The sequence below is a fragment of the Excalfactoria chinensis genome, chromosome 12 (assembly GCF_039878825.1).
Source record: "Excalfactoria chinensis isolate bCotChi1 chromosome 12, bCotChi1.hap2, whole genome shotgun sequence".
NCBI lineage: Eukaryota > Metazoa > Chordata > Aves > Galliformes > Phasianidae > Excalfactoria > Excalfactoria chinensis.
The window spans coordinates 11,567,724-11,581,135 of NC_092836.1; the positions used below are offsets into that span (position 1 = coordinate 11,567,724).

At 39.5% G+C, this 13,412-nt stretch overlaps 1 protein-coding gene across 5 annotated transcripts in view; it reads left to right on the forward strand.

Moving 5' to 3' along the window:
- Positions 1-13,412, forward strand: part of TASOR (transcription activation suppressor) — a 26,957-nt gene continuing 13,545 nt past the window's right edge. For all 5 annotated transcript variants that reach the window (XM_072347071.1, XM_072347073.1, XM_072347076.1 and 2 more), the window contains exons 1-13: positions 1-530; positions 5,883-6,028; positions 7,151-7,243; positions 8,014-8,086; positions 8,689-8,780; positions 9,159-9,317; positions 9,832-9,959; positions 10,589-10,620; positions 11,340-11,445; positions 11,864-11,967; positions 12,076-12,179; positions 12,415-12,487; positions 12,685-12,759. In XM_072347071.1, the coding sequence (XP_072203172.1) occupies positions 164-530; positions 5,883-6,028; positions 7,151-7,243; positions 8,014-8,086; positions 8,689-8,780; positions 9,159-9,317; positions 9,832-9,959; positions 10,589-10,620; positions 11,340-11,445; positions 11,864-11,967; positions 12,076-12,179; positions 12,415-12,487; positions 12,685-12,759 (1,552 nt within the window). In that variant the 5' untranslated portion in view covers positions 1-163. The remainder of the gene's footprint in view (positions 531-5,882; positions 6,029-7,150; positions 7,244-8,013; positions 8,087-8,688; positions 8,781-9,158; positions 9,318-9,831; positions 9,960-10,588; positions 10,621-11,339; positions 11,446-11,863; positions 11,968-12,075; positions 12,180-12,414; positions 12,488-12,684; positions 12,760-13,412) is intronic.

A 13,412-nucleotide genomic window follows, 5' to 3' on the forward strand; every position in this document is an offset into this window, starting at 1 on the left:
ATGTTAGAGAGCGGGGAGGGGGCGGCGGGGCTGCCATAAAGCGAGCGGACGGAGGGGGAGCAGTAGCCGCAGCCGGCGCTGCATGGAGCCGGGCGGGGGTAGCGTGGTGGGCGAGGAGGAGAAGGCGCGGGCTATCACGCTCGCTTTTCGGCGATAGGAGAGAATGGCGGATGCCGCGATCTCCGGTGGCGGCGAGATGGAACCGGAGCAGCATCAACGGACGGAGAAGAGCAGCACGGGCCTCCTCGGAGAGGAGAGCAATAGAGCGGGAGCCGCCGAGGACACCACACAAAATGGCGGACGCTCTGAGGAGGCGCTGCTGGTGGCTGCAGTAGCTGCAGAGGACGAGGTCCCCCCAAACCCCAGCATGACTAGCAGCAGCGAGCGCAGGAGCAGCATCCCAACGGCACACGACCAACAGCCGCCGCCCAGCGACGTGTCGGGGGGGCCTCCCCCTCTCCCTAAGCCCCCAGAAGACGTGCCTGTTAGGAGGAACTTTCAGATCCCCAGGAAGAGCAGAGAAAAGAAAGGTTGTTCCTTCCCTTTCCTTCTTTCTCTCCTTCGCTTCTCCCTTCATCTTATTCATTAGGCAGGCTCTTTGCGCACCTCACACAGCTGCATGCAAAATCCTGCGGGTGTGGAGGAGGCTGTGGCATGGCTCGGAGCGGCGAGGCTGCTGGGGATACGTTTTCTGGCACCAGAGAGGCTTGCACATTCTTTCGTCTCCCCACTCCTCCCTCTTTTCCGTTTGTATTTGGCCTCGAGGAGGAGCAACCCATCTCGGCTTGAATCTCAGACCGCTTCTTTAAAAACAGACGGACGAGGCGGATGCGATCCGGGTGGGCTGGAGCGCTGGTCCCGGCTCTGCTTCTGGAGACACACACAGAGAAGATGGTTCTCTGGGAAACGGACGCGTGGTTCGCCTCTCTTCCCTTTATCCCCCCCCCCCCCCGTGGGCATGAGGGGGCTGTGATCCTCGGTAGGGTCAACTACCGCACACTGAGCGGCGTTTCGCTTCAGTGCCGGTGTACGGAAGATGGTTCTTGTCGAGTGAGATTCCTCACTTCGCAGGCAGGAAACGGCCGTCCTGCGTTCACGTGCCTCGTGCTAGAGATTTCCCGGCGTCCTCGGTTGAGTTTTTTGCTTCTCCAGTAGCTCTTCCTCTGAAGGCCCGTGGGATTTCTTGCTTTTCGTAAGACTCCACTGGCCTCTGCTTACCTGATTTTTGTTAAGTGCTGCAGTAAATGTGTCTTTCTCCCCAAAACTTGTCTCAGATCTTGACCCATTATGACTTGTGGTCAGTGTATAAAAAAAACAGCAGTTCGTGTAGGTTTCTAGTTCTTCAGAGGAGAGTCTAATGTGTAACTTCTTGAAATGCTTTCTTCTTTAAGGAAGAGATGAAGGTAGGTTTATTTCATTATCCCATTCCCTTCCATATTCTGCATTAATTTTCCTTTTTTTCCCTTCATCATCCCTGTTTCTTGAGGGAGTATACCACTGGCAGAGGACTGGGTTGATTTGGAGGAAAGGAAAACCAAAGAACCAAACATTTACTGCTCATCTGATGGAAAAATGTCTGGATAAAACGTTGTGACCTTTGCACTTCCATATCTCAAAACCAAGTGTGATTATATTTGAATACTTTTAAATGTAACTTAAGAAATGTTTAGTCCTAAAGCACAAATGTTTGAAGTTCTTGGAACACTTGCTTCCAGTGTGAATGAAAACCTGCCAAGTATCTTTGTACATCATATGATTCATCATTTACCTCTGCACTACCATTTTGTAAGTGTGCAAAGAGCTTTAAAGTAACATATGGTTCAATCATCAGACTTGGAGACCTGTCTTGCTCTGCTTCTAAAATTGACTTCTTGAATTTAAGGTTAACTGACCAGTTCTTAAGGTCTCACTTTTTAGTCCACTGAGTGTACTGTCTTTGCCTTCCAGCAAGAAGCTTCTTGGATATGTCATCTTATGTCATGCTGGTGATTTAGTTTCCAAAATCCTGAGTATAGACTTCATTCTGCCCACAGCGGTTGTAGGCTTTTAATTGCTCACGACTGCCCTATTGGTCTTTTCCCACATGATACTGTATTGGAAAGAACTGTGAGGTGATGCTTCCTAGGCAAGACTACCAAAAGTGTGTAACCATGAAAATCAGTTTCTTGATCTTTGAGAATCTTTTGGAGCTAAACGAGAAGATTTCACAGCATATTCATCGTCACAGTCATATGTGCTTAAAAGATGCAGAGTAGCAGTATTCAAATACATCTTTTAAATTAAGAGTATGTGTAACATCTGTCCCTTTCAGAATAGCTGTTTTGGAAGCTTCCTCCAGTCTTGTTTTGGAATTGCTCTTTTTGTTTTGCTTTCTAAACCTCTAGATTTAATCTTGGATGTACCATCTTGATGGGTAGCTGTTTTCTTATTATGAAAAACTTAGGTACAAACTATAACATCTGTGCAGGATAAAATAAATTCATTTTAAGCATGACCAAGTACTTTTGGAGCAACTTTTGATTGTAAAGCAAACAAACAAACAAGCAAAAAAAAGCCCAAACAACATAGCAAACAAGATATGGCTGCTTGTTCAATCTTTCTGGAATTTATTTGCAGCTGTATTTGGAAGCTAATAAGGAACTGAGAGTCAGTTGTGGAGAACTGCATCTGGAAGACACACACTTAAGCCTAGCTGTGATTAGTTGTCACAAAGTCTTCCTTTTTTTCTTTCATAGTGGAATAATTCTGGAACCCAAACCTTATGCAAGATTGGCACCGTGATTTTTCTTCATGTATGTTTGCTTGCCTTCTTAAAAGCAAACTGTCTTTTAAGTTGTTCTGTTTTCTTGAGCATGCAGTTTAGTAATAGGTGCTTAAGCTCATTTGAGTTTCTTAGTGCTTTTTAATGCAGTGCTATAGAGCTTCTCTGGCCCCTTCTAATTATCTGATCTCAGATGTCTGAATCTGTCTGGGATTTCCATGATCCTTTTTTAATAGGATAAGAAAAAAATGGTTTCCAAGATAAACCACTGGAAGAGCGTTTCTTGCTTTGCTGAACTAACTTCAGGATATTGGTCCTCTCATCAAAGTGCCATTGACCCACGGGATTGCTCACTGGTTAACTTTGAGCACTTATTCCATAGTTGACCAGGTTAACAGATAGATGAGTTCTGTGTCTCAGACTGAGTGGGGAGAAAAAGGTCTTGCTCTTGTCCTTGGAAGTCCAAATAGCACTTGGATGGAAGTCTAGGTTGGTTCTACCAGCACTTGGTGTTTCATTTTGCTTTCTCTTTTTTTCTTCTAATCTGTATCTTTCAGCTGAGTATCTGCTCCTTGCTACCTGCTAGTTCTACCTAGAGGTTTCATTAAGGAATCCTTCTGGTAACTACTTGAAATGTTGGAGAGCAGAAGATGTTTCAGGCTGACAGTAAGCATACAACTCCAACATTGTGCTTCATTTAACAGCACTGATTCTCAGTATTAAGAAGCGAAGATTTTGGAAAAATTTTTTGCTTTTTAAATTTTTTTAGTAGCGGTTGCACTATCTTATCTTCACCTTCCAGGATTTCTGAAATGGACTGTAACTGTCTTCCTTGGTTTTTTTGTGTTCTGACTTAAAAGAAAGACCTGCTACCTCCAAACTTCGTTTTCTTAAGTTGAAAAATCAAGCAGCTGTAAAAGAAACTCAGAGCCTGCAGGGAATTACACACATCCAAACACACAGTCTAACTTTGGTCCCAAGACTAAGTACTTTATTTACTAAGCCTAATTTCTACCTAAAAATACATATCTGCGTCCCAGTATGCTGAGTAGAAACCAAATGGAAATGCTGTTTATTCTTATTTTTGTGATACAAGCTGGCAAAAGCTGTTATAATTTGTTTGTATGTATTGTAATGACTAGCAGGCAGCAGCCTTTGCTCAATTACTGCTTAATTTACACAAGTCAGTAAAGGTAGTAAAGCATACCAGTGTCAGGTTTGTATGGTGAAAAATAAATACATGCATTCCCATTCTTTCAATTGATGTAGGGCTGGAGATAAATTGATAAAGCCCTTTGTGTATAAGCATAGGATTTGGTGACTGGTGTAGGCGGTACGATCTGGTGCTGCTTAGTTTTTATTTCTGGCTTCTGCACTCTACGAGGTACAGACCCTCATCTAGTGACCATGACCTTTTAGAGGATTGCTGCTGGTCAGCACCAGTGCTTAGGGCAGTATCAAGACAATGGTGGATGTAAGGTCTTGTTTTGGGACTGATTTGATCAGTGGATAGAATCAGTTTTAGTTTTCTGCATATCTGGATAGGAAAAAGTGGAATATCAAAGTGACTTAAAAATATTTCAGTTTTAATCCATCATTGCTAAGAAAGTAGCAACAGCACTTCTAGCTTCAGGCAAATTTATACTAGATAATCCTTGTTTGGGGGGGTACATTTGGGGATGTACATGAAAGTACACATAAACTTAAGAATAAACACGACACTTCTTTTTATAAGGGAAAAAAAGAAGGCTCCAGTGGTACTGTGTTCAATAATTATAGGAATTTAGAGCCCTTCCTTAGATCTGTTGAGCACTCCTTGTATAGTAGTTCACAGTTCATCCTAGCTGTAGGACAGGGAGACTTGCTGTCTTCTAGGAGAACTCTCTGGGTTCACTCATCAGAACTCTGCACAAAGCAGGGGATATTTGAGCGCATGGGGAAGCAGTAGACAACATTTGAATTTGTGGTAGGGTTGCAACTGATGTCATAGTGTGCCTCTTCTGGTTTTGAGCCTGGGATGTTGGTGAGGCATGGCATATGGTAATGGGTCCCTGAGTAGTCCTGTAGGGTTTTCTGCTCACCTGGGCTTGGTGGTAGGAAATAGGCTGGGTTTGGTGGAGTGTGCGGGGATGGCATGTATGGTAATCATTGTTCAGGAAATAGAAAATAACCAGTGCCAGCTGTGTCAGACAGAAGAGGAGCTGGCGATACGTGATACCAATGCTGTCTGATGCTAAGACAGATCTGAGGGGTGTTTATCATAGCACAGAATGGCCTGGGTTGGAAAGGACCATAATGATCATCTAGTTTCAACCTCCCTGCTGTGTGCATACTGTGCTTATAAGGTTAAGATGGCATTGGCAGCACTTTTCCAGCGTGTATATTTCCTTCATAGCTTTACTTTGTGTTTTAATGTCTTTTCTCTAGAAGTGTGCTTAATCTCAACAGTACTATACAAAGTTTAGAAGTTCTTCTGGTTATCTTTACTCCCATATTGCTGTCAGTCTTATTGAGAGCTGAGGTGTAGCTGTTTTCTAGATAAGAATTGCTTTCAGAGCTGTTTTAAAACCGCTTGTTCAGTGTTGCTGGTGCTGGAAGGTAAATCTGAACAACAAATGAAGGGCTTTCATTTAAAACTAGTTATTGTAAGGGATAGGACTATAAAGAGTGAACGTGTGCAGTGTGGTTTTTCAGTAGTGAGAGATTATCAGGCTTCTTATAATAAAACAACATTGAATTTATTCATATTTTACATAATTGCCATAAGCAACAAACAAAAACTCCTTAATAGTTCTGAAGACTTGTTTAGCTGTGAAATTGTTTTTGATGCTTTTATTAGAGCAGTTTGTTGCTTGTTATTAATTAAGAGCTAATGAATTTAAAGTTTTGTAATTTAAGTAGTGTTTGCAGTGCTTAGTAGATTTTTCTCAAATTGAGACATTGAGGTTCTCTTATAACCTCCTGAGAACTGGCTGTTGATAAGTCATGTTAATAACCCACAAAGAAATGGACCATGACTGTGTCTTCAGGCATTTACTGTCACCGGACTGGAAAATGAACAATATATATATTTTTTTTTGAAGATGTATCTTGGTGCTTATTTTTCCTCCTTCTTTTCTAGCACTCTTTCAGCCAGTAGCTGTGGGTTCACGAGAGTTCGATGATGTTGTGAAGATTCTGCATTCATCATACTTGGAACCCAGTTCAGTGTCCAGTTTCAACTACAAGAGAGCCAGCTTAGTTCATAGTGAGCTGTTAGAGAAGGAGGTGAGTGTGTTTCTGTTTTCTTTATGGACAAGGTACAGATCAAATCAACTTTGATGAATTTTCTGAGTTCAGAGACAAAGACCCAAAGAATATTTTCTGCTAATGTGCTTCTTATCTAATTGCCAAATGACATCCCTGAGGATGTAACCAGCTGTTCCTCAGGCAAGTTTATTTACTACAGACATATAAAATCTTACCTGAGCTGGTCAATGAATAAAAGAAAAATTGTGTGAGGGATCCTTTTGCTCTGTAGATATTTTCTTTTTAAAGTGTTGTTGATTTTGCTTGTTTTTAATAACCTGTAAGCCTAAGCCTAAGAGGCTGTAAAGGCTTGTAAAGAAGGTGCAGAGTTTTCTTTGAATTACTTGATGCTTACATTGAAAGTAATGATTAAAATACTTTTCTGCTATGAAGTTTATTTAATCTTGGTCAGTTTCCAAGAAGTGGCATCTAAACAAATTGGTTCATTGAACCTAGGAAGTGAAGAAGTGTGGTTAGCTTGAAAGCTGTAGCACTTCTGCTGTACCTTATCTTGTGTTTCTTAAATCCAGTCTTGGCTGTCCTTAATAAGTTTGAAATAAGTTTTTGGTCCCATGAAATCTGTTTCCAATTCTGTGTATGGGGTGGCAGGATGTGCAATTGGTTCGCTTGAATTTTTGTCTTGTGAACTCTGAAGTATATTCTGCTGTTTTACCATTGGTGGATCGTGGTTACAGCTCAGGTGTATATCAGCTACTGAAAACCCCTCAGTAGCAGTGAGGCAGAGCTACTGAAGTACATGCACTGTGTAAAAGAGTATTGTCTTGTTTTCCTGAGAAGAGAATAAGGATCACTTCTGGAATGAAATTCACAGGTGGTATGGAAGGCATTGAGCTATATGCACTGCTTGACAAGCACTTTACAAGTAACGTTAAAATATTACTGCACAGACTTGCCCGAAGTGTTTTCATCTGTCTCATTCAAAATCACCTTTTGATTGGTTTTGTGCACTTGGATCTGCTAGTGCTGGTGGAGCTGTAAAATGCTGATAGTGCAGCTATCTGTGTGTGTGTGTGTGTGTGTGTGTGTGTGTGTGTGCTAAGAACTTACTGTAATAGATAACTTAAGGACTTGCTGTATTAGTTCACAGAAAAGCGCAGAGAGCTGAAATTTGATGGTCGCATGGATAAAGAGCTCTCTGAAAGCTATGCGTTTCTGATGGTTGATCGACCTCAGGTAAGAAAACATAACTGTGTATAACCTTTCCTTTTTAATTAAGTAGTATTTCCTTTAACTGGATATTCTCATCACACTTACTAATCTTTAAGTTGCTCCTGCTAAATTCAGCACTAGGAGGTGTAGATGGATGAAAAAGATAGAATATTATGTCACAGTTTAAATCACTCTAATTATCTGTTATTTATGTTACCATGTTTATATGTCCAAGTATATTTTCCTTTCTGATTTATGGATAGATTTTTCTGGTCTACATTTGGGATTTCTGTTGATTTTTGCTGAGGTGATCCTGCTGCTTTCCTATGTATGCAAAAGATTTGTTTTCTGTTTAGTGGGCAAAAGTAATGGCTTACCATATAGATAAGTAGATGCATTCTTAGGGTATTTCTGTGCTCCAAATATGCCTCTATAGATATATAACCTTAATATTAGAAACAGACTTCTTGAATTTCCAGTCATATATATATTTTTTTTAAATGAAAATGCTGGAAAGGGCTTTTTCTGCTACTGTGGAACCAGGATTTTGTAAGTGTTCAATCATATGGCAGGTTTGCATCTGCACTGCATATCAAAAGTGTTTTTAAAGCAAGTAATGTTCAAAATACGTGTTTAAAGTTTAAGATACAGGGAATGTGTTGTGTCTGTGGGTTGTTTTTGTCATTATTTTTAGTCCAGCTGGAATTCTACTCTTGTTCAGTTTATCACTCTTTGTTCTGTTCATGTTTTGGCTTTCTTGCTATACTTGTTTAAAAAATGTCTGTTCTTTTCAGATCCAAAGCATATGTGAAAAGGGGCTGCAGGTGGGCCACTCCAAAATAGCAATTCTCGGCAGTCCTTCCATGGGTAACTGTCTTTTATTTGCTGTATTTGCTGAGATCATTCAGAATGGTTTAGCAGATAAATCAGTTGTGTTACTGGTTTCGTGCTTGACTTCAGGAATATCACATGTGCGTATTTTTGGCTAAGTAAGCTGGCATCAGAACACTGCTTTGTTACTCTGGTTAAAATCTTGTCTCAAAGGATAAAAGCAATTTTCAGTTGTATACATTTTAATTTTCATCATATATATTCTATATTCCCAGTAAAATTGAGAAGCCAAAGAATTCATCCCATCTTTGGCCTTCTACGCTCACAGGCGTGAGTACTTAATGTACTCACATGTATCTGTATGGCCTTGGACCACAACACTTGTAGCAGTGTGGCTACACTCCTTTCTAACTGACTTAGTGTCCATTCTCTGCTGTGGTGTACATAATTAATACCACACATGGTATGTTTAAGCAGTTATTTTAGTGTCTGGGAGCTGTGAGATGGAAACGTGCCTTTGTACCTTTTCCTGATCTGATTATGCAAAGCTTTAGTGCCTTGCAATGCTGCTTAAACTTTGGTAAGTGTTTTAACATTCAGCATAATGTGCTTTTTTCTGTTTTTAATATTCCTTTCAGGTGTGTATATCTCCAGGTATGCTGATTTATTACAACCCAATCCTCTAGAAATTGGAGCAACTGGAGATGTGATTATTTTTAAAGTAATAAAGGTAAATGTGTTATCTGTTCATGAAGGTTTATATTGCTTAGTGATAGAATAAAGGTGGTTTTAACCGTACTTACTGACCCTCCGTTCATACAATTACCTACTTACAAGGAATGTGGAAGCTTACCACATTTAAAATTCAGTGTGTACATTTAGCTTAATAAAGAATAAGAAATGTTTATGAAGGAGAAAAGGAATAAGTTGTTGTGGGTTTTTCTGTTTTCTGTATGGGAAGAATGTATTCTTACAAACACTTCTTTCAAAACCTGTTGTGTTTTTTTTTTGTTGTTTATTTTGCTTGCTTTTACCTTCTGTTATATGTGAAACACTTTGCCACTTCCAGGGAAAAGCTTATGTTTACAGTCCTTCTGCTTTATTACAGGGAAAAATGAAGAGTATATATGACCACATAGGTATGAAAGCAATGGAGTCAACAGTAAAGAATGCATTAGATCCAACACCAAAGCATGAGTGTCATGTCTCAAAGAATGCACATAAAGTGACCTCCTTGCTGGCATATCGAGCATATGAACTTACTCAGGTAGTAGAAACTAAAGGATGTGTTACCTTTCCTCAAGGCTTCATTCAAACAAACCCCAAATTCACAGAATTATGGTTGTAAATTGTCTGAAGCTTAGCTAGTACCGAGCACCTAAGTAGTTGTAGCTACTTTAACTTTATATAGACTTTAACACTACAGTCTCGTTTGTATGTATTCAGCAGTAGCCCACAGCAGCCTTTGTTCAGTTACAGAACAGTATGTCATTCTCTTCTCTTTCCTTCATATACACATATATGCTCTCAGACTTGATAGGGGAAGTCTTGAGAGTAACTTACAACTTGTTAGATGTACAAGTTAATATTTGGCATAATGAATTTCAAGCTATTAATCTCTTTCCATTTTCTTTCTTTACATAGTTAATAATTAGGTATATTTTATGTTACTCCTGTGAAACAGAGCATATCTTTCAGGGGAGAAAGGTCACAGACTGTCAGTGTATAGAATGCAGTTGACCAGATTTCTAATTTACCACTGTGTTATGTTCTTTTTCTAGTACTATTTCTATGAATACGGCTTTGATGAGATAAGGCGAAGACCAAGGCATGTTTGTCCTTATGCTGTTGTTTCTTTTACTTACAAAGATGAAATTGTGCAAGCACCAAAATTTCTGCCCCCATCAAGGTAAGCTAGGAAATCAATTTTTGTAAGGCTACATGCAATATGAATTCATAGCTTGTAGTAATCTAAACCAGTTCTGAATTATTAACAGTGCTGAAATGAATGAACATGTCACAAGGACTTGTTGTACTGTTTCAAATGCAAAGTAAGAAGTGATGGTTTTATACATCAAGCTGTCCTCTGCAGGAAACTCTTCTGCTGCTCTTCTTACCCACCTCACCTTCTTCACTAAGTGAAATTTACTGAGAAAGTTTAGTAGAATAAATGTGGAGTTGTAATGATGTTCACAGCAATGTCTTGTTTGGTATTCAAGAAAATATTCTGTATGTTTTGTCACTGGACTCCTTATTGCTGTTTACTTACTGCTTGTAGAGTAACTGTGTTGATTACATATTGAATATGATACCTATACTTGTAGGCAGGCATCAGGTTGTGGGGACTGTAGTTTTTACTGCTAACAGTAGTTATTAGGGTATCAGAAATCAGAGAAGCTACTGCTGTAATAGTAGCTTGAGGTTAGAGAGTGTATTATCAGTTTTACTATTCTTCTAGATTGGTATTTTTAGTATGAAATCTAGTAGCCAGAAGCTTCTGTCTCAGGCTAGTAATTCAGTCTCCTTTCTTTTTGTTAGATCAAACAGCTTCAACCCAGATAGAAGTACAGGTAAGAATGAACTGAAATGTATTACATTGTGATTGTAGGTGTGGAAGGTAATGGCCATTTTCCCACGTAGTTTTGTTTTTCTCTAACCAGAATGACCGCTTAGTTATGTTGACTGTCTGCCTAACTTATTCTGTACTATACTGATTGGAGGGATCTCTTCCTAATATCAGGTGATCACACAGACGCCTTCTGGTGTATCTTTTCTTACCAGAATAAATCAGAACAGAACAAAATCCAAAGTTCTTTTCCCCCCCCCCCCTTTTTTTTTTCTACTCTTAGTATGGCAGGAACATATCTTCTGTTCACAAATCTGCTGTTTAAGGGCACTTCAAATAGTAGGATCCTCGACTGCTTTTCTTTTGACTATTGTTCAGGCAAAACATTCATATGTGTAAAAGTGGTTGGCAGTTAAGGTAAGGAAAGAAGATATCGTTGCACAGATGCTGGCAACAAGGATGTGCTTGTATGGCTATATACGGGTAACATACCAACTTCCTTTACTCTGCTGAGATGAAGTTAAAACAAGATAAGATTGCCAAAGCTCTTCTGGTTATCTTTTGACATATTATTTAAGGTCTTATGGTTTGCTCTGGTATTAGCGGGAAGTTTCCCTAAAACAGCTTTAGGAGAATCAGCAGTCCCTTTACTGCCATTTCCTCTCAGTTTCTCCTAACACTTGGTTTCACTGAGTGTTTCTTTTTGTCTCTGTCTTAATTTAGATAAATTTAACTATACATTATGGAGGGGACAGCTCTGGAATAAAGGCAAACTTTTATGCCATGTTTCCTTGAAGTCAGCAGCACGTACTTACCTTCCCTGCAAGCTGTGAGTATGATTGTTTAAGGAACAACAGTTTAAAATATTGCTGTATTAAAATTTGTTCTGATAAACCAGGCAGATTTCAGGCATGTTCAGATGAAAAATACATGGTGGGTAGACACCTTGAATATGTCCAACTAAAGAGTCCTGAGTCATGAATGCCCAGAGCTGCTTTTAAGTTTCTTCTCACAACTCTTGTCAGCCTTTGGGTTTTTCTTTTGTTTGTTTGTTTTGTTGTTTAAGTGACACATACTCCTTTGAAGCAATAAACGCCACTGGATCACTGGGCAGCATGAGGAGCTGATTTTTAAAAGTGTTTGATAATTTCCTTTTTGTCCATAAGGATTGGACTGTGGAGGAAGTGTCAAAGAAGAGGAGACTTTAATTCTTTTGCTTTTTCTGATCCCCTGCCCTTTGTCTCTAGACCTGAGAAACTCGACCTGGAAAAAGTTGTGAGCATCGACCAATTGAAGAAGAAAATATCACCGCTGTTGTTCTATAAAGAAACTTACTCAGGGGCAAAAGAAGGTAAATTGTTCTGTATTAATCTTTTAAATTCAGAATGTTTACTGAATTTGAATTTTATTTTATTTTATTTTCTTCTTCTGGCTTCTCTCTCCCCTCATGCCATGTCAGTGTTGAGGAATGGAATGTATAGTAGCCTGTATGAAGTTGTGGAGAAGTCCCGTTCTGGCAATCACTTGGAGGGATTACTTCAAAAGCTGGAGAAAGAGAAACTTGTGAGTGTGACAGATTTTACTGTTCCCATTTGAGAATAATTTTTAGTAACTAGAGGCATACTAGAAAATTTATGATCTTTCTGGAATTACAAAGCTGACACAGTCCAGAATGGTGTTTATAGCACTTATCTACACATACTGGAATTAAGCTTACAGGCAGTAAGAATATTTGTATTGAGAAAATATCTTTGGTTGTTTGAAGGAGCGTGTTTTTATTTTTTGGTCTCAAAAACAGGTTCTTGTAAAACCACTTCTGGACAGAGGATTCCTTTTTCTTCTTTCTCCTTGGCAAATGGCATCCCCTTATGGTATGCATTTTCAGATTAGGTGGTTGGGGTGTGGATGGGTGGGTGGGCGTGAGGGAGTGTTGGTTCTTTTGTATATGCTTGTGCAGGGCGGTGTTCTTTGTTTAGTTTTATTTTTATGGTGTTCTCTAGGGGTTGAGTTATCTTTGGAAGCATAGAAAGTCTTCTTGTTCCCCACTGTTCTTCTTTTCTCATTGTAGACCAACAAACTGGACGATCTCGCATGTTAAATGCATTGTTTTTGTTTCCAGAGCCCAGAGGTATAATAACCTCAGGTAAGTTTGTTCACTGCTAAGATTGTTGTTTATGGGCTCATTTAGTGTTCAAATTCTACTTAAGGCTGGATAATGCATCTTGTCAGTGTAAACCAGGAACAACAATTAGTTAATGCCAAGGTGGTGGTACATGGAAAGTACATTTCTTCATGGAAGTAACTCCTGCATAAAGTATTTCAGGCTCACTTGTTCCCTTTTGTGAAGTAAAACTTCCAAATTTCTTGATGGCACAGAACTAAGCACCAGTATTCCAAGAGACCTATTTATTAAGAATGTTGTCACCCATTTTGAGGTGTGGGACCTTTAACCATCAAAATGGGAAAGACAAAACACCTGAAAGTTTGTTATTGTTGTTTATGGTTTATTTTGCTCTCGGACATGCTCCAAAACCTGACTGTACCATGAAAGATGACTGAAAGGACTTAGCTTTTATAGAACTTGGAGGCTTTGGGATGAGACTTACAAATTAATCTTTCATGGTTGCAGTTTGCAATGAATAGTACAAGCAACAGAAAGTAGTGCTTTTTTAGCCTGCTATGAGTTACTCAGAAGCAAAAATGTCAAGGCACAGCTCTTCAGGAAGTTCTTGGCTGCTTCCTAGGTTCTTATTTCTAATCTTTGTAGTTCTTATTTTAATACATCCCTTTTGATTT